At 55.8% G+C, this 26752-nt stretch overlaps 1 protein-coding gene across 1 annotated transcript; it reads right to left on the minus strand.

The window, feature by feature from the left end:
• Positions 1-1998: 1998 nt before the first annotated feature.
• LHX4 (LIM homeobox 4) lies at positions 1999-26306 on the minus strand. The gene is made up of 6 exons (XM_036109115.2): positions 26279-26306; positions 25261-25432; positions 9730-9932; positions 5366-5520; positions 4714-4885; positions 1999-2500 (listed from the first exon to the last, which is right to left on the minus strand). Exons 1-6 carry the CDS (start codon positions 26304-26306, stop codon positions 2106-2108), a joined length of 1125 nt encoding a protein of 374 aa, XP_035965008.2. The 3' UTR covers positions 1999-2105.
• Between the last annotated feature and the right edge of the window lie 446 nt (positions 26307-26752).

The raw sequence follows: 26752 nt of genomic DNA on the forward strand, positions 1-26752 counted from the left end.
CTATGGCTTCTCGTCTTGCATGTGTGTCCCCGCTCCCACTCCCGGTGTCCCCACTGTTGGGGAATTCCCAGGAGCAACCTGCCTAGGCGGGACACACCCCCACCCCACCCCTGGAGCCTGAAGAAGTCTACGTTTGTAGACTCTCCAAGCAAAAATCACAGTAGATGCAGCACACCAGACAATAAGGGGACAGTCCAAATTGAGCAGAGCAAACGGGGCCGGAAGGCTGAGCCCAGGAATTCACTGACTGCATATTTTAAAGAAGCTTGACTGACCTCCGTTTAGTCCTGGAAAGGAGTCTGCGGTGGATGCAGCAGCCAAAGTGGAGGTGTTTTATGTCTTCCTTTAGCCTGCCCACTGCGCACCTGAATCCCGTGGTCCTCAAAAGGTGACGAAACATTCACAGAAGGAAGGGTCCCAAAGGTCTCTGGCCCTGTCACTTCATGTGAAAGAAAGACAATGCCTTCTTACCCTTTCCTACTCTCTTGTCTAAGAAAATGGAAGCCGGAAGAAGCCGGCCACCGTTTCCCAAGGGGACTGGACGGACGCCCACCTCGTTAACCCGCACGCAGTGTGCGCTGGAGAGCTTCCTGATGGACAGAGGTGCGGTGCATAAAGTAGGACCCGTGGCACCACTCACTCACTCACTCACCCTGGCGTGTCCCCCCGTGGGGGGTCCGCAGACCAAGGGGCGGTGGGGGGGGCAGCTCGTAGAGCAGGGGTCGGCCCTGCCCTTGCCTCGGGCCTGAGGCTGGGTGAGGGGCCAGAGCACACCCGCGAGCTGAGAGCCCTCACTGCCACTGGCTGGTGAGCTCGGCCTTCCTGAGCGCAGGCCTGGGGCACCTCGGGGCCTGGCCCGAGTCCAGCCAGCAGCCCAGAGAGACGCAGCCCAAGAACCACTTGGAACGCTTTGGGCGATCTTAGGGCTGCTCCCGAGTGATTCCTCCCAACCAAGCTGGGCCAAAAAGCATTACTGGCTCTTGGAAGATACCAAAACTGTCCAATTGAGTCAGCTACCACAGAGAAAGCTCTCCTTTTGCAAGGTCTGGGGCAGGCGGGCTGCCGGTGGGATGGGCTCGCAAGCTCATCTACACCAACTCCTGCAAAGCAGACTCAATACCGTTTCAGCCTGCGGGATGGGGAGCTCTGGGAGCACGTCTGCTGACACGGCTAAGCGGACCGCACGCTTAGAATCCACATGCGCCTGCGCGTTTGCGCTGATTGTCCTTCTGTTCTCTCCATATTTTAGCTTGGATCACTTTGTAACCCACAGCCTGTCTTGTGGAATAAATGATACGAGCAAATTAAAAAGGCACAATGTGCACCGAGGGGACTCGTCGGGCAGTCGCTGTGATGGTCCAGGGCCACTCAGCTCCAGCCTGAGTCACCTGCAAGGAAAACCACTTCTTGCCGTCAGGGATTCAGTGATAGGGATGGGATCTCTTAAAAACCAAAACTGACAAATATTATCTGGCTTGTATTTCTGGGCAGGGAAGAAGTCATATTTTTCACAGCAAAAAAAAAAAAAAAAAGGAGGAGGAGAAGGGGACGTTTTCAATATCAAACGGTGGCCATCAAAGTTTTCACTGACATTTAATAAGTGACTTTTTATTTTCAAAATTAGAGTTCAATAGAGTGGTCCAGAAATCACTTTTATTATACTCAAGGGCCAGGATGCCTCTACCTCAGGAATCTCAGTTCTGGTGGAGAGAAGTGGTTCGGGAGGCATCTCAGGAGACACACCAGTCGGAGCAGAGTTCCCAAAGGCCAAGGTGGCCTGACGGTCACCTCGTGCTGCCAAGCACCGAGCAGCCAAAGCCTGGAAGCAGGGCGGGGGTAGGAAGCCACCAAGCAGCACCCTAGCGCTCTAGGCTCTGCACCCCTGTGCTGTGTCCTGAGAGGAGGCTGCCTTCCCGCTACTTCCCCAGGGTAACAGGGCCCTAGTGTGGTCTGGTCTCTCACCCGCCTAGGGATCAGCGGAGGACTTCCATTGAAAATAATGGAAATTCGCATTGGTGCACTTTTGATCCTTAAAAGGCAAGTCTCTTTTGATCCTTGAAGATATTCTCTCAAGCCAGGACGGGTAGGGTGGGGAGGAGAGATGTTTAAAAAGGAGGATGATCCATTTCATCGAGCCAAGAGGCTGGGCTCGTTGGGAAGTCAGGATAGCCTACACTGCTTCCTGTGGAGATGTCAGAGGTGGGTCCCCCAGCCATGGCTCTCAGCGTCTGGCTCACTCCCTGCCCTGCATGCCCAATGATGCCCAAATTACTGTCCACCGTGTAATCCAGCCCATTGAGCAAAGGAGCGTGGGATGGCAGGGACGATATGGAGGAGGGAGACTGGGGGATTCCATAGGGGCTCCCATCCCTCAAGTCCTGATAGGATTGTCCTGTCCCGTCCATGGAGAAGCTCCCATTCATTAACTGTCCGCCTGAAACGTCCCCCACGTTGCCATAAATCCTATTGGTGTGGCCAAGTTCTGAGAGAATTTGATCCTCTGTGGACAAAAGAACGGAGATTTATTGTCAGCGGCCAGGACTCCAGTGGTCCCTGTTCTTCACAACCTAGGAATACACATGACCGAGAAAGACGCCCAAGGATGGCAGACGCCTCACTGCCATGCATGAGTCAGACACCAACTCTCAACCTGGCAGCCAGAGACTGACCCGAATCGAGGGGAAACACAGAAGAAACACCTGCAGAGCCTGAGGGCAGATCCCAGAAGGCTGGACAAATGTCTGCTGAGTTTGTTGGTCCCATGTGGCTCACGGACTAAGATGGCTACACTAAAGAATATGAATGCCTGAGGTTTGTGGGTCATATGTTATCAGCCTCACAAACGGAAACTATGTGCTGACAAGATTTAATCTGAAAGCTTTCAGGCTGAGAAAAGTGCTTGGTTTCCGTTGGTTGGGAAAGAAGCAGGCCCATGTGGTAAGGGTAGCTGAGGGCCACTCTTAGGCATGTATACAAAATCCTTCTGGTCTACCTGGAAAAGTGGTTCAATGTTGAAGGACTCAGTTTCTCTATCGAATAAGCTCTTTGCTGCGGACAAAGTATTGACTTGATTAAGGCAAATGGACCTTCTTGTTTCTTGAAGAATTTCATTAAGGGTTTCTAATGCATCCTGTGCTACCCAGAAGAATTCATCTCTCCAACAGAGGCGAGTGGTTTTAGTCTTAAGAAATAAAGAGTTCTGTAATTACCCAGAGAGACCCATGACATGTCAACCGGGGGTCCCACCTGCACCCAACAGAAAAGAGCTACAAAGCAAGATGTAATGATCCTGCATGTTCCAGATGTTGATTTTGGCAGCTCAGATCAGATTAAATGGCTTTCCTAACTCCACCAACAGGACTGGAAGGTGAGCGTAGGCTCTTGAGCCCTTCCCAGGCCCCACAGGACAGATCTCCCGAGTGAGCGACAGTCCTCTGAGGGCATCGTGCTCTGGCTGGCAGCAGGTTCCATCCTCTGCCCCACGAACTTCCTTCTCTATTCCCACCCGGGCCTGTGCATCAGCTCCCATCAAGCCTCCCCAGACTAGACTTCAACACCCATTCCTTCTGACAACCTGCCCTAAGCCTGCCCCCCACCACTCCACCCTGAAAATGAAAAGGGGGAAGGAGATCTCATGCTCTTTAAAGGAGGCAGAATGATGAAGGCTCAGCTCTACTGGAAAATGGCCATTATTTGGCCTTTCGCCGACACCTGTCATTCCATACGACCCTCTGTGGGCGGGGGGGGGGATGGGGGGGGTGGGGACACGCTCCCTGTGGGGACAGTCATGACTTCCAAGCGTAAAACTGTGCTGAGTTTCACCCAAACACATCCACAGTCAGTTGTGTTCATCGAACCCCACAACAACACTGAGATGGGGGAGGATGTAGTTATTCCCCATTTACAGATGTGGAAACTGAGGCTCAAGAAAAGTGAATCGATCTGAGAGAGCCCCAACCAGCAACCAGATTTCTGAGGCCCCCCACCCACCCACTCACTACTCTTTCTATCCACCCACAACAGAGGACCTTCCATAGCTGAGGACTCAGTAACTGAGAATAGTTATGGCTATTTGCGAACAACCTCGGGATCCCAAACATGCAGTGGTTCGCCATTTGGCTGATGCACAGATTCAAATGTAGCGCATGCTGCAAAGCTTCTGTGCAGGGGACAGGATGAAGTGAGCAGTAGGGGAGGGGATTTCAGAAGTGAGGCCTGTCCCCATCCCGCATGCACTCACAGTATTGCTTTCCCAGGGCAAAGGGCCTCCTGAGCACGACCACCCCACCACCAGGAGAGGAGGAAGTGGTTACTCCAGGAGATCCCGGGAGGGAGGCCAGGGCCCCTGCAAAGGAGGGGAATGCAGGAGAGGGGCCGAGGGCAGGGGCCAAGACACACAGCTGTCTGTTCCCAGCTGCACGGGCCAGTGAGAGAGCCCCAGTCAGCAGGAAAGGAGGGGAGGCCTCGGGGCCCACGGGCCTGGGGAAGCCAGCTTCCACATTGCAGCAGCAGAACTCTCTTGTTTCCTACTCTTTGTCCCGTCTCAAAGGGCCACTGCCACCCCCCCACCCTTTACTGCAAGTCGCCGGGAAGAGCCTGGCTTCGGGAGGCGGTTGTCAAGGCCTCAAGAAAGATCCCCCCTGCGTGTCAAGAATTACTGTTTCCCAGGGGCCTTTCCTAAGGCCTCGGCCTCGCCCCTCCAGCCCTGCTCACCTCGGAAGCTCAGCTCACTGTCACTAACCCCACAGTCCTCTGCAGAGCTCTCCTTCTCCTGCTTGCCGCCGCCCCGGCTCCGCTTGACGCTCTTATAGAACTGTCCCCAGCGATGCCGCCCCGCGTCCTTCTTCAGGCGCTTCTCCTTGGCCCTTCGGTTCTGAAACCAGACCTGCCACACAAGCAGAAGGGACGCACTCAGCGGGTGTCCGCCGCAAACCCAAGGCCCCCGGGGACCCCAGGACAGGTAGCTGGAGACAGGCCCTGAAGCGTCGGTCGAGCTCGGGGCCGGGAGCACGATGGGCCCCCTCTGCCTCCGTCTCTGCCTCCGTCTCTGCCTCCGTCTCTGCCTCCACCTCTGCCTCCGTCTCTGCCTCCGTCTCTGCCTCCACCTCTGCCTCCGTCTCTGCCTCCGCCTCTGCCTCCACCTCTGCCTCCGTCTCTGCCTCCGTCTCTGCCTCCACCTCTGCCTCCGTCTCTGCCTCCACCTCTGCCTCCGTCTCCGCTTCCACAAGCTTCCCTGGGTCCCGCCCGGAGCCCAGCTCCCCCCGGCGCTCCCTGAGCCTCCATCCTGTAGAGCGAGAGGGCACAGAGCCGCACCCCAGCCCAGGCCACCCCGACGGCAGAGGAGGCCCAGGGCCCAGGGCCTCACCTGCACGACCCTCATGTCCAGGCCGGTCTCCGAGGAGAGCTGCTCCCTCACGTGCCGGGCAGGCTTGGGGGAGTTCTTGTAGGCGTTCTTTAATGTCTCCAGCTGCTTCGCTGTGATGGTGGTTCTGGGCCGCTTGGCTCCGGCCTCGGAGTCATCTGCAGTGAAGACCCCTCCTTACTGGGGTCTGCCTGCCCAAAGCCGCTGGGGCGCATGCCCTGCCTCCTCTCCTCATTGCCCACCGTGGGCAGAGCCGTGGGAAGGAATGGGAACCACCCCCACGGAGCCCACTCCTCACCACAGGCCTTCCCGAGTCATGGAAAAGCGAGGACAACGGTCCCTCCCTCAGCTCCCCGCCCGTCCCCGTCCCCTGCCAGCCCAGCCACAGGGGCTCCCACCAGACTGAAGGTGCACAGTTCCACGTGCCTCCCGGAAACGGCGAACACTCTGGCCCGACAGCCTGTGAGCCAGCAGCTGGGCTGTGAAGGCCAACGAGCCCGGGTGAAGGACGTGTCCTGGGCTGCCCCCGACACCTCTGCCCCTCCTCCCCTCGGGAGCCTCCCGTTTCCCAGGTCCCTTGTGGTGGCCTCGCTGAGCTCAGCAGGGGTAACCAGCACGTTCACTAGCCATCTAAGCAGTGTCCACTGATTACGGGTCAGAACCCACTAGTGGGTTGTCCTGTCAATTGAGTGGATCAAAAACTTTGGGGGGGTAATATGACGCGTGGGATGGGATAGATGAGGGCAAGTATGGTTTCACAGGACTTGCTTAAGTGTTCACGGTATGAATACATGTGTGCTGAGCTGAAAATGAGTTTCTCACTCGGGGTCATAGTCAAAATTTTTTGAAAACCACTGGTCTGAAGAGTGTTCAGGACAACACACTGACCGATCCAGTGTTCAGTGGATTCTGAGCAGATAAGCCTGGCGTTAGTCAGAGGCTGGTGTGTTCAGTCTGGTACAGAGGCGCTGGGCGCATGCGGGAGCACACAGCCAAGAGCGGACGGTGCGTCTCCTCTCCTGGCACTGGACGCTAGACCTCTGCCCGTTCTCCGCAGGGCACCCCCGAGTCCACACACCGCCACGGCATCCCTGGCTCTCTGGGTCTTCTGTGTTCCTTTCCCTGGGTCCTCTGAAATGTCCCTCCTACATTCCTACCTTCCTTTCCTTCCAAGAAAACCCTCTCTTAGGATCAATAATGGCCAACATTTGCTAAGCACCTACGATGTGCCTGGTGTGATCTGAGAACTTGATGTGCAAACAGTCCTCACAACAATTCTGAAAAGTGTTTCTTGCCGCTGGAAGACCTGGGTTCAACTTTCTTGCTGAGTGAGGGAGTGACGTGGGCAAGTCCCCTCCCCACTCTGAAGCCCGGGGCACCAGCGCCTGCCCTGAGTCGGGTGGCACTCCGGCCCGAGTCTGCACGGCAGTCATGCACACGGCGGAGGGAGGATGAAGTCCCCAGTCCTCTCTCCTTGGGCTGTTTTCTGCTCTGGCGGAGACGGAGGAAAGCCTCCAAAGTTCTTTAAATTCTGTCATAAGGAATCCATCCCTTCTGCCCCTATTTATAGAGACAACAGCAGGACAGCATTTGATGCCAATATGAAATAGTGCACTTTTAAAACATCTCTACAGTCTTTAGATCTAAAATTTGAAATAATGAAACCAGCAAAATAATGTAATTCATCAAGAATTGTCTAATTTTTAAATAGGCCGGCCTAGTGATTTAGCAACTGTTTTCACCGTGGCCACTGGGATCTACCCATCATCCTGGGTTGGTGGCCCATGGGTTCAGAACTGCCGTCTACGTGCACAGGACTTTCTTCTTGCGATTATGGGGACTATCATGCTGTTATTTTAACATTCATTGTTATTATAATTTAAAATCTTTTTTATATCCTATAACAATGTCATCCAAGTATTCATTAAGTAGTGGTGGCAGTGCTCGTGCTGAAAAATGTACCCAAAAATCAATAACTTTGGTACGGAAGTTAAATGTGATAAAACGCTATGAAGAAGGCCAAGCAAGACCATGATATCCTAGGCTGTTAATTTAGGAGAGAGCATTCTGCAAGGTATTAGAGATAGTGCTGAGAAAATAAAAAGTAGCATTAAGGCAAAGATACACTTCACTGGTTATGGATTTATGTGCTTCCAGAATACATCCCCCCCTCCTACTTTTTACATTAATTCCTATGGGAAAATTAGTCTTAAAATATGTTGGTTTTGAATTATGCAGGGTCTCCTAGCACTTGTCCCTGGCATAAAATGCAAGCTCATTATATTGAAAATGCAAATATCCAGGAAGATGTAACAAATGAACAAAATCATTCACACGAAGATACAAATAGCTGATATTAGGTCCTTTGTGTAGCACAAGGGGAGGGAACTGTAACCTGAAAGGGGGTTTGGATCAGCAAAGAGGAATTAAAACATAAAAAGAACCAAATGTCCCAAAGCAGACCAAGTCCCCTGCTGCACTCAGGGTCACCCGGATTTCAGAGGATGGAGTGGCCTCTGCACGGACAACCAGAGGCAGTAGCAAGGCATCAGGAATACTGTGTAACCTTCGGTTACTTGAAAACCTAAAGCAGATCTCACCCCCCTGTTGACATTCCTCTTCCTCGTGGCTCTCACCCTCATTCAGCATCCCATTCCACAGGCGCCATCCTATGTAAACCTCAGGAAACAGCCCTGTGTGGCAGGTGCTATTACCCGCCCCCCCATACACAGCTGAGAAGCCAAGGCTCAACCAAGGGGGCCCCCAAGTTAGTGCCTGAGCAGAAATGTCCACCAGCCTCTGATGCCAAATCCAGCGTCCTCCAGAGGTCTGGTGTGGCACAAACAATCCTTGATAAAAGTGTTGGCTTCACTGTCATTCTTGCCTCCCCAGCTAGGCTCCCCCTCCTCGTGAACCATCCCCAGCAGAGGTGGATGCCAGGCCATGAATGCTCAGGGTCTAAACAAGGCCTATGATGAGGAGAAGCAGCCGGTGGCCTGGAGGGAGGTCACGCATTCCTGGTATCTCTGGGGAAGGGCTTCAGAGTTCCAAAGGCAGCTTGGGATCTCTGAGTCCATCTGCTTTGATGGTTTATCCCCGACAAGATGCCCTAATCTTCTCGGACATCATAATTGACTCCAAAGCAGCAACATCGGGGGAGTTTTAAGGAACCCGAGTAGATGAATACATTAAGGCAAAGAGCCCGGGAATAGGCTTGCTGAGGCCCGGGAAAGAGGAGAAAGGGGACTTGAAGGCCAGTCCATCCTGAAAGGCCAGCACTGTGGGGGTTCTGGGAGAAGAGAGTGGAAGCCTCTGACTCAGGCGCCCAGGAAAGATCTAGAAGGAGATGCATGAAATTGTTGTTGCTTTTTTTTCCATCAAGCCCAGAGCTGTTGAGAGCTGCTTTTTGCAGTAACACCCTGAGTTGATAAAAATTCTAGTCAAAGGCAAATGACCTTGATGTTTTGTGAGTTTGTGCATCTGAGAGTCCCAGGTGGAATTTGGCCAAGTGCCAAATCTGGAGCCAGGGTGAAGGGCGCAGCGCCTGGGGGCACAGCTGTGAGTGAGGAGCAGAGGTGGGGCTCCAGGGAAGGGAGAGGGAGCTTGGCCTTCCTGGGGGGTCGAGGCCCTGGAAAGGCCCTGGGCTGCTCGGGAACATGGCACTGGAGGGGAGAGCAGCTAACCCTGCGGCCTGACATCAGCGTCAGCCTTGTAGAGGTCTCCACCGCTGACCCCGGACAATAGGCCTGGGGGCTGGGGTAGGGCAGGGTGGGCGGGAAGTCCTGTGGCTGACTGGAGCCTCTCGGAGCGTGAAGACTGGCTCCTGCATCAGGGACTCTGGGAGACGCAAGGGGTCCTCACCTCACAAGGAAGGGGGAGGCCCTGCCCTCCACAAGCCCGTAGTCGGACAGGGGAAACGGAACGCAGTTAGCTAAGTATGAGCCGACGGAGGCCACGCTCCTGCTCTCCCCGACGGAAGCCTTTGAGGTGTGGGGGCACCGAGGTACGTGTGCACCCCAGTACACAAGACTGGTGAGCAGCCCCCAGGGTCCACGGTGGATAGAGCCCCCTCCCAGCCCCTTCCCAGGCGAGGAGCCCCCAGTGCGAAGGGCACAAGGCCCCGGCTGTTGTTCAGCCTCCGACCAGCGTTGGGGCCGGGCCTGCTCACCACCCGACACCCGACTGAGGCTGCAGCGAAGCCAGCCAAGGCTCAGGGATGGGGGGTGACGTGAACTGTCCCACAGGCGTCTGGGGACGCTTCTCAGAGCAGGCAGGGTGTGAGCAGGGCTCCGAGGGAAGGGCTCCGAGGAAGGGCTCGGCCCGGACAGAGGTCCGCAGCAGGCGGCGTGCGGGCCGGCTCGGCTTACCGTTCTGCTTGGCCGTCTCGTAGTCCTCCTTGCACACCAGCCGCCCGTCCTCCATGAGGTAGAACTCGTCCCCCGTGGCCAGCTGCCGGTTGCAGATGATGCAGGCGAAGCAGTGCAGGTGGTAGACGAAGTCCTGCGCCTTGCGCACCACCTGGGTCGGGGGGATGCCCTGCTGGCAGGCCGTGCATTTTGTGCCGAAGCGTCTGTCAGGGCAGCACGAAGGGGTTAGAGCATAGTGGGGGGGGGGGGCTGGCTGTCCCCCCACGTCGCATTATATCAGCCCCTCTCCCACCCCACCACTCCGGGCTGTCCATGGGCACCGATGCCCGTGGCCCCCTGCCCCCCGGTCTCCGGCTAGCCGCCCCGCTTTGTGCCCCGGGCTCTTGAACCGCCAAGTGAAGAGGCTGGAGCAGAGCGAGTCTCCAGTGCCTCTTCTGAGGCTGACACGCCAGGGCTCCCACCTGCCCGATCAGTACGCCCTGAGTCCCCTCTGAGCAGGTGGCTTCAGCCTCCGCACCCTGGTCTTCAGCTTTCCGGTGAGGCCTCAAGGACCAGCCCCACTGGGCAACTGCGTGTGTTCATGGGCATCCAGCGAACACTTCTTCACGTGCTCCCGCGAGAGGAGCCAGGAGACCCCACATGCCAGTGTCCACAGTGCAGTTCTGGAGAAACCTGGCTTTGGCAACAAGAGCAGGGCTCTCCCAAAGGCTTCTCTCTCCCGCCTCTCCCCTTCGTCCGGCACACCCCAAAGCCCTCCAAGCCAGCCTCCATCCCCTTCCCATGCACAGCCCCTGAGATGTGCTGGTCTGAGGTGAGCCCAGGAATCTGCATTTTCACACCCCGGCACCGTTCCGGGCAAGGAGTCTGCAGACCTCAGATGCAGACCAAAGACGTTGCTTTGGCCCTCTCCCTGGTCTACATCTTTCTGGACCAGCACTGAGGCAGGAGGAAGGTGCCTGCCACCACCCTGGGCTCAGGGTGGGAAGTGGGGAGAAGGAGATCCACTGAAAATAGAGTCTAATGGGGTCATTGAAGCCCCTTCCCCATGCTGTCCATAGACACAGAGCCACACGGATGGTCGTAGAGGTCAGAGGGGAATTAGGGGCCAGTGTAGACAGGGGTGATGAAGGGGGTGCTCCACGGCAGGTGAGCCTTGCCTGCTTCGGGAGGGAGGGGTTGGAGAGGCAGGGGCAGAGTTTAAAACAGCAATCAACCTAATTATTCATGACATTTCACACAGCAGAACTTTATCTTCTTCAGGATGAAAGACTTCGCCTAATGGATCTGGGGAAGGTTTGATTTTAATGGTCCTTTTAACTAATGCTTATAGGCAGCCTGATTTCCCCTGAAAGGACAGTACATATTTCATCCACATTAATACCAAATAAATTAATTATGGTCATGGCTATCATGATGAATCCCAGATTAATGCAGAATGATGGGTCTCTTATGCAGTAATGATACCTGCTGGGGGGCGCCAGGGGCCTGGAGCAGGCACGGCCAGCTGCTGTTTCGGAAGCTCCCTGCCCAGCCACGCGGTGTCGCAGAGAGAGAAGTGGGGGGGCTCTAAGTCTAGAAGTGTGGCCCAGGGGACTGCTCTTCTGAGACGAGGTCTAAGAAGGGTGTTGGGGTGGGAGGGGCTGGGGCTTCTGGCTCGGAAGGACCGCAGACCTGGTGTGGCGAGGAGGGTGGGGGGCGCAGAAGCAGGCCTCCAGAGCAGGTGTTCTCCAGCCCACGGCTCAGGATGGACTCCGCAAACTACCCCCGAGTCATTCAGAAGTGTGCGTCATCAGATTTTCAAAGGGGTACGGGACCCAGAAATGGAGAGTTAACATTTGTTGAATGAATAAATCAGCTAATCAAGAACCACGCTTTATAGAGGATGTACGTGGAGATGGCTAAATCTGAGGATGGAGAACAGAGTATACTGTCCGTTCTAGAAAGTTCTACACCTCCCAGAACGCAGGTGAAACCGGGCTTCTTCCACAGCTGCTGTCCAACCAGGTCACCCTGTTAAAGAGGAAGGCAGGCAGGCAGGCACCCAGTTCTATCCTCTGTGAGTGGGTGCGTGACAAAGAGAAAGGAAGCCTGTGTGTATATGTGTTACTAGAGTGTGTTTTCAAAATGCCTGCAGTTTGTAGATCCTCTCCAGGCCAGTTCACAAAGCAGGTGTTAAAAATGAAACGATGCCTTGAGCATGCTCCCCGCAAACCCTCTCCCATAAAACACCAAGAGTCCGATGTCCGCGTCCTTTGCTGCAGATGCCGGAGCCACAACAGCTCCAGGGAAGAATGAGGGTTTTCCAAAAAGACGTCTGATCTCGTCGAGGGGAAGAGGGCTGAGGGGAGGCTCCGGAACAGAGTGAGGACCCCAACCCCAGCGAAAGGACCACTTTTCTCTCCGCACAAAGAAGCAGACCATGGCTTTCAGTAACCAGAAACCCAGTTGACACCAGAGCCCCAGACGCATGAAAGATAACGGGGGTATAAATTCAATCTACATACCGACAGTGATTCATGCGTAAGGGGGGCAAGTGCACAAGAAAAATGAAAAATAAATGGACTTTTCCACCAGCATTTTTTAGCAATTGAAGCAATTTTCCTGATTGTGGGATTTATACTGATAGTAAGTGCAAGTTGCTCCTTATTACCTTTCTCCCCCGGAGCACAGCCAGCAGGACTCTCGATGAGGGGGCTGTGCTTACCCCCTTGACCCACAGGGCTCCCCCAGCTCGGCCCCGCCCCGAGGGGCACCCCTGCGACCCACTGGTCAGAGCCAGTGGCCCCGGAATAAGGCGCCCCTGTTGGGGGTGTGCACCCTATGAAGACACTGTCCCAGGGCTTCCAGAGCTTAGAGCAGCCCAAGTCACGGAGGAGACGGCCGTGCCTGGACGGCTAGATGGCTCGTTCTGTGACAGGCAGTAACGAGACGGCCATAGTTCAAATTCCCTGGGCCAACACAAGGTCAAACGGTGAACTTGGCCTCTGCACAGAGAGGCAATGTCTCAGCAACCTGATCACATTTGAAGGATGCTGGGGTGGGGCAGAGCTGGACACCAGCCAAGGAAGAGCCTCTGAGGGATTTTCCAGGTAGCACCCCCTTCTTCCTATCCCCGGGCACCTACTGTGTGCAGGGCCCAGCTCTCTTGGTGCCACTGCACTGCCCTGCTCGCCATCAGGACAGTCTCTCTGGCCAGCCCAGCCTGGCCAGGCCTCCAGGGACAGCCGGTCTCCCCAGGGAAGGCAGCTGGAGCTGATCCAAATGACAAAGAAAATGCAAGGAAGGACTTGCTAATGGCCCTCAGCACTTTCTTCCACAGACCAGCATCACTGGAAATTCTCTTATCCCTGCCCTGCATGTAGTAGGCAAGCACCGATGGGCCACTGAGTGAGGGAAGGAGAGAATGCAGGAAGTGCTCCTTAAAACCTGGGTCTCAACAGTCAGGGAGGGACCAGCGCAAAACAGAATCCCGCCACTCCCATCCAAAGCTTTTCCAAGAAAGGAGTGGAACCCGGGTTGCTGCAAGGCCACAGCTGAGGAAAACACGAAACTTTGCATCCCATTTGGTGCCATCCTCATGCTCATTCCCCGGAGGTCACGTGCATGCCCAGCATAGAGGCGGATATTAGGATTCCACCCACCAGATGAGAAGCTGAGGCTCAGACTGGTGTGGGGGTGGGTGCAGCTCACGAAGGCAACGAGTGAGAAAGACGGGGCTTGAGCTCAGGCTTCTGACCACTCAGCGGGCACGTGGCGGGTGTCACCGCAAACGTCCCCTGGGAAGCCGGTCTTGGTGCCCCTACCCTGAGAAGGGAACCCGGGCAGAGGGGCCCTGTCCCCCCCAAGCATCCCCAGCTGCTCTGAGCTCCAGAGCATGAGGCTCCCAGCATCACAATGCAGGGGCTGCCCTCGGAGCCTTCACCCCGGGGGGCGTCCCCCCAACACACCGACTGACCCTGCTCAGCACCTTCCCCGCTCTGTCCCCCCGGGGCGGGCATGACAGGCCTGGGCCGCTGGCTGGGGAAATGCACCACACATCACAGCCGACAGCCAGGGGCTGCCCCTGACCCTGGGAAGGGGGCCAGGCCTGTGTCCTCGGTCTCACCCTTGGCTCCAGGGCTCAGCCTGAGTTCCCATCTGCCCATTTATCTGTCCACCCCTGCTGCTCTTGACAAGCCTGGTGGGACCACTCTGCAGACCGGGGACAAACTTGAGGGTGTCTGGGTCCTGCAGAAAGAGGACAACACGCAGGCCCTGCAGTCACCACACCTTCTAGAAACAGATGCACGCAAATCCCGTACCACAGATGTTCTGGCACATCCTGATTTTAAGTTCTGTCCCATGATCCCAGGTTCCACATTCGGGGCACTGAAATACTACTAATGGAAGCAGTTCCCAGTTACCAAGCACCTACCGTGTGTCCCTGTGTGTACATTCTTGTGCTTGATCCACAGACCACAGCCTGCTCCCCCCTTGTGGTGGGCATGGCCAGCCCAGCTCCTCCCCCTCACCCCTGGTGAATTCAGCTCCTGTCCTTCCTGCCATAACGCTTGCTGACTTCACTATGCGCACAACAGTCCTTCCTGCCCCTGCTCCCTCTATTCTTTGACCTCTTCCTCTGACGGTCAGGGCCTCTACCCTTCCCCAGCCCCTCACTTCCATGGTCCCCTAGACCTTGCAGGAACTGCATGGCTCCCGGGGCACTTCCGGGTGCCACCCTGTCTGGCCACCACCTCCCGTCCGTCCAGCTCGCTCCCTGTAGCGCCGACTCCCACAGCTCTGCCCAGGCAAGACCCCCTAATCCTTTCACTGCCCTCAGGTCCTCACTCCCCTCCCGGCCTGGCTTCCTCCGCACCCAGCAAGGTCCCAGTGGTCCATCTCACTGATCCTTCCCCTGCACCCTCACCTCCCCGCCCTGCCCTCCACCCTCTGCCGCCTCCACCAGCACCTGACTTACCACCTCACCCACTGGGCTCAGTTTAAATTTGTGATCCGTGACTCAGGAGGGCCTAAGGAGCACAGTATGCCTCCCTGGTCCATTCACGCTCCCGTGCTCCCAGACACCTCCTCCCTCCAGCCCCGCATCTGCAGGCCCAGCCGCGGCTTCCTACTTCCCAGAGAAGACCTGCCATGTGCCCACACTATCCTGTCCAGCCACCCGTCCGCCCTGCCTTCCCTCCGCTTCCTACAGCAGGGCTATCTGTGCTCCCGTTTGAGGCCGACCGCCCACCCAGGCATGGAGTCCGTGTCTTCTTGCCCCGTAAGATCAGTCCTCCAGCAACTGTTCCTTTCACCCCCACATGATTAATTTTCCCTCTTGACTCGATCCTCCCCAGCAGTATACGAGCATACTCTTGTTTCTGCCACTTCAAAAAAACCCTCTCTTGACCCCACATCTCCCTCCATCTACCACCCACTTCTCTACTCCCTTTAGAGGAAAACTGAAAAGAAGGGTCTACACGCAGCGTCTCTAACGCCCCTATTCCCACTCTTCTCTTGAATCCACTCTGATGGTTAATGTTATGTGTCAACTTGACCGGGCCACGGGATGCCCAGATACTTGGTCAAACATTATTCTAAATGTGTCTGTGAGGGTGTTTTTGGATGAGATTAACATATGAATCAGTAGGTTGAGGAAAGCAGATTGCTCTCCCCATTGTGGGTGGGCCTCATCTAATCAGTTGAAGGCTTGAATAGACCAGAAAGACTGACTCTCCCAAGAGTAAGAGGAAAGTCCTCCTGCCTGACTTCCTTGAGCTGCCACATTGCCCTTTTCTTGCCTTTAGACTTGAACTGAAACATCAGCTCTTCTTAGCTCTCTAGCCTGCTGGCTTTTGGACTGGAATTTACATTATCAGCTTTCCTGGGCCTTCAGCTTGCTGACTGCAGATCTCGGGGCTTCTCAGCCTCCAAAATCACAGGAGCCAATCCTTATAATAAATCTCTTTGTATTACACACATCCCCCATTGGTTCTGTTTCTCTGGAGAACCCTGACGAATACACACTCCAAGTCAGGGTGCCACCCACTAATCAACCCAAACCATCCTCACCAAGGTCACCCATGACCCCAGCGTTGCTGACCCAGTGGTCAGGTCTCTTCTTCCCTGACCTTCCGGTGGCATTGGCCCTCTCCCTCCTCCTTAGAACACGGCGCTCACTGGACTCACACAGCTCTCCTGGTCCTGCCCCTCCCCTCTGGCAGCCTCTCGCCCAGACCTCTCGCCTAACTCCAGACTGGTGTATCCCACTCCCTCCTCAGCCTCTCCACTTGTATGTCCACAACCAAACTCCCGATCCTCCCCCAGAACCTGCCCCCCATCAGAGAATGGGGATTTCATCCTTCTAGGGACTAAGGCTGAAAGCCTTGGACACCTGCACCCAGTCTGTCAGCACACCCTGTTGGTACTACCCCAAATTCTGACCATCGGCACCGCTGCCTCCCTAGTTCAGGCCACCGTCACGCCTCGCCCACAACTCACGGCACTCCTGGCTTCAGCACTTCCCCACACAGCAGCCACAGTGCTCCCACCTCACTCTCCTGCTCGACACCTTCCAGGCTCCCCCTGGCTCACGGTAAAAGCCCAAGTCCCTTTACTGGTCCACAAGACCCTCCAAGACGATCTAGCCTCATCTCCTACCACTCTGCCCACTCACTCGCTCAGCCACCCTGGCTCCTCGACTTGGAATGCTCTCTCGCCAGATACCTGCATGGCTCACGTCTGCATTTTCTGCAGGTCGCCCCTCACACGTCGCCTTCTCCAGGGGCATTCCTTGACCAGCCCTGCCCCTCCCCGATCCAGCACTTCCTGCCATGTCTCCAACGGATGCACCGCATAGTTCTTGTATCCTGTATCTCTCCATCTCCGGAAGGCAAGCTCCATGCCATCAGGCCCTGTATCTGTTTTGTTCACCCCTGAGTCTAGCACCCACAGTCCCCCATTTGTAGATGAGGAAACAAGTTCAGAGACGGTAGATAATGTACCAGAGACCACACAGCCATGAATGGTGAAGCCAGGATTGGAACCCAATGCTCTTCCTTCTGTAGCCGTCGGGAGGCAGTCGGGGAGGGGCTAGCCCAGGCCCCTGCCAACCTCTGGGGGGGTAGGGGGGCTGCCACAGCACAGTGCCCTGTCCCGAGGAAACAAAATACTGCATAACTTAATTTTATGCTTTAATTGCTTGGCGGTGATTTACAGCAAGCTGTATATTTTTTTCCTAGCTGACACTTCCCTCCATGTATTTCTTTTATCTATCACCACACTTGACAGGTAAGTTGCTGATATTTACTGTTACTGTATGTACCAATATTTCCAACATATATCACCAGCCCAGCCATGTCACGGGCACATAAAGTTCTGCCCAAGAATGGTCAGCCTTCTCCAGACATAGACTGGGACCGTATTTGGAGAAGGCCTGACACCAGAAAGTGTGGAGACACAGCCCCCCACAACACACACTTACATGGACACCTCCCAGACCCACTGGAATGGCCCCACGGTGCTCTGCCTTTTATTGGGGGGGGCGGCTAACAATGCTTTTCTTCTTAATGAACATTCAACATTATTCTGAGATGAATGCTACTGGAAAAGCTTTAGAATCAGTGACCTAGTCCAATCCCCTCATTTAACACAGAACAAAACTGAGGCCCAGGGAGGGGTAGTGACTTGTCCAAGATCACACAGTTCGGTTAGTGGTAGAAAAGGGGCGAGAGCCTGACTCCCCCTTTCCCTCAGTCACGCTTCCCCTCCTTTTCTGCTGGGGGTAGATTTGCTTCCCAAGAGGCAGTGGGACATTGGATCCGGATCCGACCCTCCTCTATAAGAGTCCAGCCAACCTCCCTTAATCTGGGTAAACATGCATCGGGCACATAGTTTGCAGGCAATTTCCTGTGAGCTGTGTCATGTAAACCACACAACAGCCCTCACAGGTAGATAGGCCATTCCCTTTGCCCAGATGGGGACCCTCCAGCCACCTAATCCACTGACTCCGGGCTAATCCCTCTCTGCCCAGGTGTTCGCTCACCTGTCACCAAAGTACCCGGTGCATAAGAGCCACCCAGGGTATCTGCTTAAAAGCAGAAGAGCCGCCCCTGACTCCTGATTCCAGGCCCGGAGTCCACACATCCAGCAAGGCCCCCAGAAGGTTCTCGTGCAACAGACGTTCTCAGCACTCCTGTGGCCTCCACAGCTTGCTCGCTGATTCTTGAGTCCAAGACCTCAGTGGTGGTGTGGCAGGAGTTGTGACAGGCAGGGGCAGGGACATTCAGGGACAGAGGTCCTATAGCCAACGCCTCCTGCCGGACTGCCACCGCGCTCCCGGCCCAGGACCCAACGCTGGGCAGGCGGGAATGCCGGGGGCAGATGCCCAGGAGCCAGACAGCGGCTCGCACAGGCCCTCGCGGGTGACAGGGCCAGAGAACCAGCAGGAAGGGACCGCGGCTGGTGAGGGCTGGGCAGGGCGTTTCCAGGGGCCCGCCAGGGAGAAGCTTGCTGCGGCACAGAGGGGTGGTGACGGGCCGAGAGAGAGCACGGGCAATGGGGACAGAAGGAGAGGGCGTTTGGGAGCTGGGAGCCGTGACGAAACGCCTGGGATGGAGGTGAAGGAGAGGGAAGGTGGCTGCGCCCCAGCAATGAAGAGACGGAGAGCTACCGCTGCTGGCTGGTGCGTTCTCCCGGGGTGAAGAGGCAGCGTCACACGTCCCTCCCCGACGGCACCCACGTCCCTCTTTGCTTGGGGACCCGCTTCCATGGCCCAGATGCCATCCGACTCCCAGGCTGATTTGCCACCATCTGGCTCCAAACAGATTCCCCAAGGCCAGAAAGTCTCTGGGATGCAGGTCCCACAGATGTCAGGAGGCCTCCGCCCCAGGCTGGGCTCCGGGCAGGGGGGGCCAGCCCAGCTGAAGCGGGGCCTGGGGGGGCGGCGGGCGGGCGGACAGATAATCCGCGGACTCATCACGGCCTGATCTACAGCCTTGGGTCCCCGGGGAAGCTGCTCAGCTAAGTAATTGCTTCTGCCTTGATTACAGGCCCTCGCAAATGACGGCGGGCCTGGTCCCACCAGTGTGTTTGACTCTTACAAATGTCCACATGCACAGACACTATCTGGACCGTCTGATCGTTACCTTAAAAGGTTTAATTTGCTTAGCGAGGGAATTAGACTATAAACTATTCAGAAATTATGGAAAGTCACACGTCAAAGAGACCCTCCCCCTGTGGGTTCCCTAAGCACATTTTGAGAAAGAGAGAGAAAGAATGTGTGCGTGTGTGCGCGTGTGTGGGTGTGCGTGGGTGCGCGCGTGTGTGCGTGTGCATGGGTGTGTGCGTGTGCGCGCGCGCGTGTGTGCGTGTGCGTGGGTGTGCGCACACACGCGCATCCACATGCAGGTAACGGGGGAGCTAGCAGGTGTGTAGTTTCCAGAGATAGCACTGACTTGACAAGAACCTGGCCCCAAACTGGACCAGCAACTAACCCCCAGAACTGAGGTGGCCTCTCCCTGGGGCGACAGAGTACAAGCTGGCTAGAGGCGGCCACGCAAGTACAGGCTGGTCCCCCCGCCCCGCGCCCTGCTCTGGGAAGGGAAGGCTGTGGCCACACAGGGAGGGATGACATCCTGTGGGGAGAACTCCTGGGGCCCCCCCCACCACCCCCACAGCGACAGGCGGACGGGTGTTCCAGGCCCCTGACCTGACATTGCCACTGGACACGGGCCACGCCTCCCACCCCCTCAGGACCCCTGCCTCATCTGCAGCTTTTTGTAGCCTCCGCCTGCAAGAACCTCCTTCTCTTTTTCTCTCTGCCCTACATACACCCACCATCATGACCTTAATAAAATAGCCCCTAATAATGATGACAACCACTTCCTTCATCTGATTCAATCCTCAGTAACCCAGAAAAGTAGAGAGGTTTATTCCCAGCCCTCTTTAGAGGCAGGAGACTGAGGCTCAGGGATCAAATGTCCCCAGGTCACACAGAGTCTGGATTCAGCCCCAGAGCCTGCTCCCCCTGGGAAGTCCGCCTCACAGGAAGGCTGAGCATGGGCCTCCGCCCATATTACCTGATCTCCTGTGGGCATCTGCCCGGCTGACGGACGGAGGCCCCGGTCACCAGAGCGATGATGGGGCCAAGGTCACTAGTGAAGACCAGGCTGGAGCCAGCGAAACCACCCCGCGCCCTGGCCAAACGCAGAGCGTGCTGGAGCTGAAACAGGCTGTTCCGAACTGCGGGGATAAATCAGCATCTCCAGGGCTCCCAAGGACGCTGCTTACCTGCCCTTGGCTGACAGCCTCGCTCACTGCCTGGAGATTGACTGGCTGGGGGAGGGGCACCGTGAGGAATGGAGCCGCCCGCCAGGCCTGGCGGGGGCGCAGCCCACACAGCTCCCCACTGACAAGAAGGTTGAAGCAGCCTTCTATCCCACTGGGTCCCCAGCAGTGATCATCGCTGCCCCCCATCGTGTAGATGAAGGCCTCAGGGCCAGGGAGACACCCCCAGAGACGCAGGAAGTTTAGCCAGGAACCCCCTGGCGTGGCAGTCACTCTCAGAACGCCTCCAGCTCTCCCCTCCAGCCCCCCTGTGGCAGGCGAGCACACAGCCCTGGTGAGGCAAGCCTGGAATGTTCTAGAATGCAGTGCTTTACCTAAAGGCTGCTCTCTCTTTGACCCTGTCAGCTGTATTTGTTTTTAGATTGTAATCATTGCTGCTTTGTTTCCCAAATCTTCATGCAAATCCCCGTGGCATCTTTAGCCCCAGCACACTGAAGTGTGCCCTCCCAGCTGTGCCAGACTACCCTCCCCTGCTGACGTTAAATGTCATCTCAACAGGAAGGTCTCAGAGCTGGGGGCTGGGAGCGGGGAGGTGGGAGGCCAGGAGAAGTCAGTACAGGCCTAGCCCCGAGGGACAGCCCTGACAGCCTGGCCCTCCAGGGCTGTAGGTCAAGTGGCCACATGTCAGGGCCAGAAACCCAGAGACACTGATCAAGCAGCCAGCATCGAGCTGGACATGGTTTACTCGCTATTTCCTTCCCGTTTCGCAACAACTCTGCGGGTTACAATGAGCGCCTTGGAACAGATAAGGCAGTGACGTTCAGAAAGACCTGGTCACTTGTTTGCTGACAAACAGCTAGTTTGAGACAGGACAGAAATTCAACCGAGCACCGTCTGGGTTCACCAAACCACTCTGTTCATAAAATAGCTCCCCTTTATGAGATGTCCCTGTGCCCAGGTCTGCTAGAGCAGGCGCCATCAACATTCTCGCTTCTTCTGAAGAGGACACTGGCGTTCAGAGATGTTAAGGAACTTGCCAAAGGGCGCCCAGCTGACGCTGACAGAGCCAGCACTTGAACCAGTTCCTGGAGCAGAGAACCTGTGCTGTTCACTGCGCTCCAGAGTAAGGGAGCTGCCAGGCTCCTCCCAGGACCTGGTCAGCGGTGAGGAGGGGGACCCAGAAGCTCTACTCCCAAACTCCTGCCCTCCCCAGGCCCTGGTATCTTGGCAAGGAGATGGGGGACCCGAGACTTGCAGGACACACAGTCCAGAAAGGTCCTGGTTAGCAAATGCAACACAAGGAGTTGTTGGCCCCTCAGCTTGTGATTCAATTGTAATTGCCTTGGAACCACGGTGTTAGTCAACTCACGGCCTCTTCTCTCAGTCTCAGAATTTCATTTCCTCTGGAGGAAGGCAGCCAAAGACCCAAGAGGCAAAACCAACGAACAACAGCAAAAATCAGCCAAGGTTACTGGGCAAGATAGACTTCACCAGCTCCAAGAGAAAAACGCAACAACCACAGAGTACAAGCTTCCAACAATACAGAGTACAAGCTTCTTTCTTTGTCCGCGCACACATCAACATCGCCCTCTGCTGTCAGCCACTAGGATTACTGCATCTTGTGGGCTGAAGGCTGGTGGAAGGCTGACCTCCCCCCACCTCCAGCGGGGCACCCTTCACATTACAGTCTGGATTCAAAACACTTCACACAGAATAAAGGATACCCCTTACAGTTGTGCAAAGCAGTGGCCCTGCCCCTTGTTATGGGCAAAGAGATTTAAAATACTGATCCTGAAACGTAACACCAGAGAGGGGATCAGTGAGGTCCATGCTCCTCACGTAGCAGAAAAGGTCAGGGATTTTTCTTTCTTTTTTCTTTTTCTTCAAGGAGCAAAGAGAAGAGAGTCTCCCTGGCTCTGACCAGGCCTCTTCCAAATCCCACAGCTGAAAGCCTTCTGAGGTCTGATGGGGGAATTCAAGTGCACGGCACTTGCCTCCCCTCCTGCAGCCCCGTGTGGGACAAGGGAGGGACTTGGGGCTCCGGGACTGCTCTGCCCCTGCAGCCCTGCCTTGTGCTCTCTCTGCTCACGTGTCCCCCGCTGTGCCATCTGAGAGCAGGTGCCTGGTGACGTTTATTGAACAGTCACGAGGAGCAGACCACCGGCTCTGCGGCCAAGTTACAGCCTGAGCCCCACGTGGGCAGCAGTTCCCAGACCCCTGAGGGTGGAAGGTGAAGCCAATCTGACCCTGGAGGACTGACTCCCTCTGTGTGCTCCCCTAGGACTGTGACGGGCTCGACCAAACAGCCACAGTCCCAAAGAGCTCTGTGGGGCCTCACTGCCTGGGGAGCCAAGTGACCTCCCTGGGGGCTTCAGAGCGGCCCAATCTTCAGGTCTGAGCGACCCTCCAGAAACAGCCGGCAGAATCACCTCAGCTTTAAATTTCTCTTCACGCAGCCCCTCATCACAGAGAAAGGACCGGACTCAGCACTGACTCTGTGGCCGGCTCCCCTACTTCACAAAAGTTTCCAATCCTGAGGGGGGCGGTCATTTTATGAAGCAGAGACAAGGAGAGTGACTGTGACTCAATCATGGGCCTGGGGCGCCTGGGTGGCTCCGTTGGTTGGGGGTCCAACTCTTGACTTCAGTTCAGGTCATGGTCTCTACGTTGTAGAATCGAGCCCCCCCCACACACACACGGGGCTCTGTGGTCATTGGGGAGTCTGCTGGAGATTCTCTCTCCCCCTCTCTTTCTGCCCCTCCCCCCCTTGCACTCTACCTCTAAAATAAATAAATACATCTTTAAATAAATAAATAAGTCACGAGCCCGTGCATTTCCCAGGCAGCCTGGGCGTCCACGACTCGCAGAACAGCATATGAGGGACAGAAGGAACTGGTCACCAAACACGCTGTAAATTCACTATGGGATCTACTCTTCATTGTATCAAACCCAGGGACAGCCTGTGGGCAAGGCCAGGGGCACATGCCATGCCAGGGACAGAAAAATGGAAAAATGCATGCCTAATAAACGTTTCCTCGAGCCAGCAAGGAAGATCAAACAGGTGCGGGAGGAGTGAGCAAAAACAAGGCAACTCACGCTGAGTCCCGGGAGAGAGAAGGGGCAGGGTGCCCACCCACGGAAGAGCTGGACTCACAGCCATGGAAGGATGGGGAGACCTCGAGAGGACAGACATCATCCCTGCAGGACAAACTAGCCTGGGTCAGAGCCTGCCTGGGAAAGGGGGCAACTGGCTAAGGGGCGTCGGGTACCCAAGAAAGTGGTGAGGTAAGACTAGAAGGGAGCTGGGGTACAGGGAGGAAGGCTCTGACGGCACAATGCATCTGGCATATTCTGTAGGCAGAGGGTGCCCTGCTAAAGGAGCTGGGGGTCAGGGTCAGCTGTGAGGTTGGATGCTGGTCTGGTGGGGAGGCATGTGGGCTAGAGGAGGAGGGAGATTTAGTCATGAGGTTACTGCCGAGCAGTGCTCCGGAAGGATCCAAATGAGGGCGTGGCTCGGGGAGGCTACAGAGGCAGGGGGTCAGGGCACTGGCCTGAGGGACTAATTGTCATTGTTACTTCTGGTCTTGGGCTGATGGCTCAGAGGCCTGTGCTAATCCCTCCCTAGCCTGCACCCTGGGCCCCTTCTGGGTCTAAAGGGACCCCTTTACTCACTACTTCTCCCAAACCCAAACCTACACTTGAGCTGCCACCTCCTCCCTTTCCCAAACCCGGAGCCAGCTAGTCAAGGTCCAAACCCCAGGGAGGGGCTCAAAGGATCTTCTCTGGTGACAGTGTCCTGTGACGTGATCCTAATGGGTTTGCCCGCACCCCAGCCAGTGGTCTGAGCCCGGGACATCTCAGCACCTACCCGGTTCCCAGCTGGGCAAGAAGGCCACGGCCCGGGAGCTCACTGAGGCTTCCCAACGGTATGGAGACAAACGGGAAGAGGATGGCGCACAGACCCTGGAACGCCGCTGACCCAACCCCAAGGCCAGGCCCGCCCACCTGTGTCCTCTTTCTCCTCCTCACACACACACACACACACACACATGTGTGCACGTGCACATGGTCACACACACACACAGGGAGAGAGTGGTGCATTTTTGGCCAAAGTGTTCTGGTGACCATGAGTGTTGCCTTCTCAACACAAGCCATGGAGGAGAGGAGGCCCCAGTAGAAACCAAATTCATCTTTAATGTGCTTTTCAACTCATATTGGATGAAAGAAATTTGAAAATCCTCAGAAACTCAAATCCTTATTCCCTGAAGTTAAACCTTGGGAGGATTAGGGAGAAACATGCTCTGTCTCCAGGACTGGCATCTCTCCCCACCCCCCCTCCCTTTGTGCAGAACACACAACCTCTGAAGGATGCACGCCACCTCTCTGAGGCTTGCTCATCTGTGCCAAATGTTTGCAGGCTTTGATGAGCCTCCCCAGCAGTCCGGTCCCCTCAGCGCAGCCCATGGGCCACCCCCACGGGGCTCGGTGTCACTGCTGGACACTCCCCCCCCGTACTTGGCGTCGCTGCTGCCAGTTGGTCCATCCAAGTGAGCTAAGGCCCCAGCCTAAGTGCCTCGGGTAACAGGTTCCGGGAGAAAAGTCCCAGACTAAATGCCACGGAAAATAAATTCTAGGAAGTCCCCTCACCGTGACCAACAGGATTGTTGCTGATGGATCCAACCCCAGAATGAACTGAGGACAGTCTTCAAAGCTAACACTCAGGGGTCAAGCACTGTCCTAAGGACTTTAGGCATACTGATTCACTCAAAGCCCATAACAACGTTATGAGGTAGGAACCATTATTACTGGGCCCACTTTATAGATAAGCAACCTGAGGCCGACAGAAGTAACCTGCCCGAGAGCACACAGCTAATAAGTGCTTCAAACCCCATTAGGGTCTGGGCTCTTCACCATCCCATGAAACTGCTTCTTCATCATGCTTTCACTGAAAGCGAGGACACTAACAGGGCCTGGCTTGACCCGGACCAGGAACAACTCTCTGAAGCCTCTGGGGCCCCGTAGCAGCCACGGAGACTCCTCTAGATTCGGGGTATGAACCTCCAAGCACCCGCTGTGAAAGTGGCAGCAACGAGACAGCCAAGTGCCCTGAGGCAGGATTTGTGGGACGCCTTGGTCAGCCCCCCTCCCTGCAGAAATGGGACTCTCGCCTTCTGCCACCAGCTGACCCCTCTCCCTACTGCCGGGGGAGAGGCAGAGACAGCCCAGGGCGCGGGGAGGGAGGCGGCCCCCGGGGTTCGGACTTACTTGAAGAAGTCTTCCTTGCAGTAGACGCTCCCGGCCCTGGAGAAGCACCTGTCGGCTAGCTGCATCTGGCAGTCCGCACACTTGAGGCAAGAGCTGTGCCAGTGTCTGTCCAGGACCTTCAGGATGAACTTGTCCAGGATGTGCTGGTTGCAGCCGGCGCACTGAGGGATCTCTGTGGGGAGCAGAGAGAAAGGCAGGGTGAGCCTTCCACGCAGCCCGGCTCACCGGGCTGGACCCTGTGTGGACGCCTTCCCATTCTTCATGACTCCTTCCCCACGGGAGGAAAAGGACATCACCCAAACCCTTCGGCTGCCACATAGAATGGTGTGGGCTATACAGCGCACGGAGGTCGCCGGTCCAGGCGGCAGGTGGGAACCGAAATCCAATCCACCCTGTGTTTGTCATTAGGGGCAGGAACGGTGTTCCTTTCGCAGCTCTGGATCCTGACTGCCTGGCACTGCGCCGGGCACACACGAGGAGCCCCACCGATGTTTCCCACTGAACAAATACTTGATCACATCTTCTCTAAGAAGTTCCACTTTGAAACAGTTCACCAGTTTCTCCAGTGCACTCCAAAATATCAACACAAGTAGGGAAACCAAATCTCTCAGGAATCATCCGTGTTTCTTGATTCATATCATATGTGTTGGTGTGATACCATTTAAAAGTGTTAACATAAGGGAATTAGCCTCAAAGCACTTGGGGGGAGCGGTGTGAACACATCTAAATCTATGTAGAAAGAAAGCTCCAGTACTAAGTCATTCGTATCTCAGACCTGTAGATAGGCTACTGCGACCCTCACTAGGTGACATCACTAGTGACAGACGGACACGTGTCAGTGTCGGGCCCACTAAACCCCAAACCCAGCCTGTTCCCGTTATGGCCTCGGCAGCTACCAACATGTGCCTGAAAGTCAGACCCACTAGATGCCTTGCTCTTTGACCCCATTCTCAGACCAAAATGCCCCATGAAAACTACCAGGAGCCACACTGAGGCAGATCCGCATGGCTCTGGATACCTGCTGCCTGTCCTTGTGCATATGGCATTTTTCCCTATCTCAAAAGTTCTCCAGGGCGCCTGGGTGGCTCAGTCAGTTGGGCGTCTGCCTTCAGCTCAGGTCATGATCCTGGGGTCCCCGAATAGAGCCCACATCAGACTCCCCTCTCAGCAGGGAGTCTGCTTCTCCCTCTGCCCCTCCCCCTGCTTGTGCTCTCTCTCTCTCTCTCTCTCTCACACTCTCTCTCTCAAATAAAATCTTTAAAAAAATCTTTTTCCTCCTTGACAAAGAAAATGTTCACCCAATTAGTTACCGAGTTACTTACCAAACAGTTCCGATGTGCCCAGCAAAGTACTAAGCACACAACAGCAACAGGATTTCCATCAAATAATGGGGGGTGAGTAAGACACAGGGTAAGACCATGGATTCTAGAGCCAGGCTGCCTGGGTTTGAATGCTGGCTCTGCTTTTTAACCTTCAACAAATTACTTCGCCT

Source organism: Halichoerus grypus, chromosome 7 (genome assembly GCF_964656455.1).
Source record: "Halichoerus grypus chromosome 7, mHalGry1.hap1.1, whole genome shotgun sequence".
NCBI classification, from domain to species: domain Eukaryota; kingdom Metazoa; phylum Chordata; class Mammalia; order Carnivora; family Phocidae; genus Halichoerus; species Halichoerus grypus.

Bases quoted from the DNA above. Each gene is read 5' to 3' on its own strand.
- LHX4 (XM_036109115.2), bottom strand. From the start codon at position 26,306: ATGCCATATGCACAAGGACAGGCAGCAG. The intron at 25,433-26,278 runs GTATCCAGAGCC...TGCTCCCCACAG, and splicing joins TGCACAAGGACAGGCAGCAG to AGATCCCTCAGTGCGCCGGC. The intron at 9,933-25,260 runs GTAAGTCCGAAC...CTGCCCTGACAG, and splicing joins TGCAAGGAAGACTTCTTCAA to ACGCTTCGGCACAAAATGCA.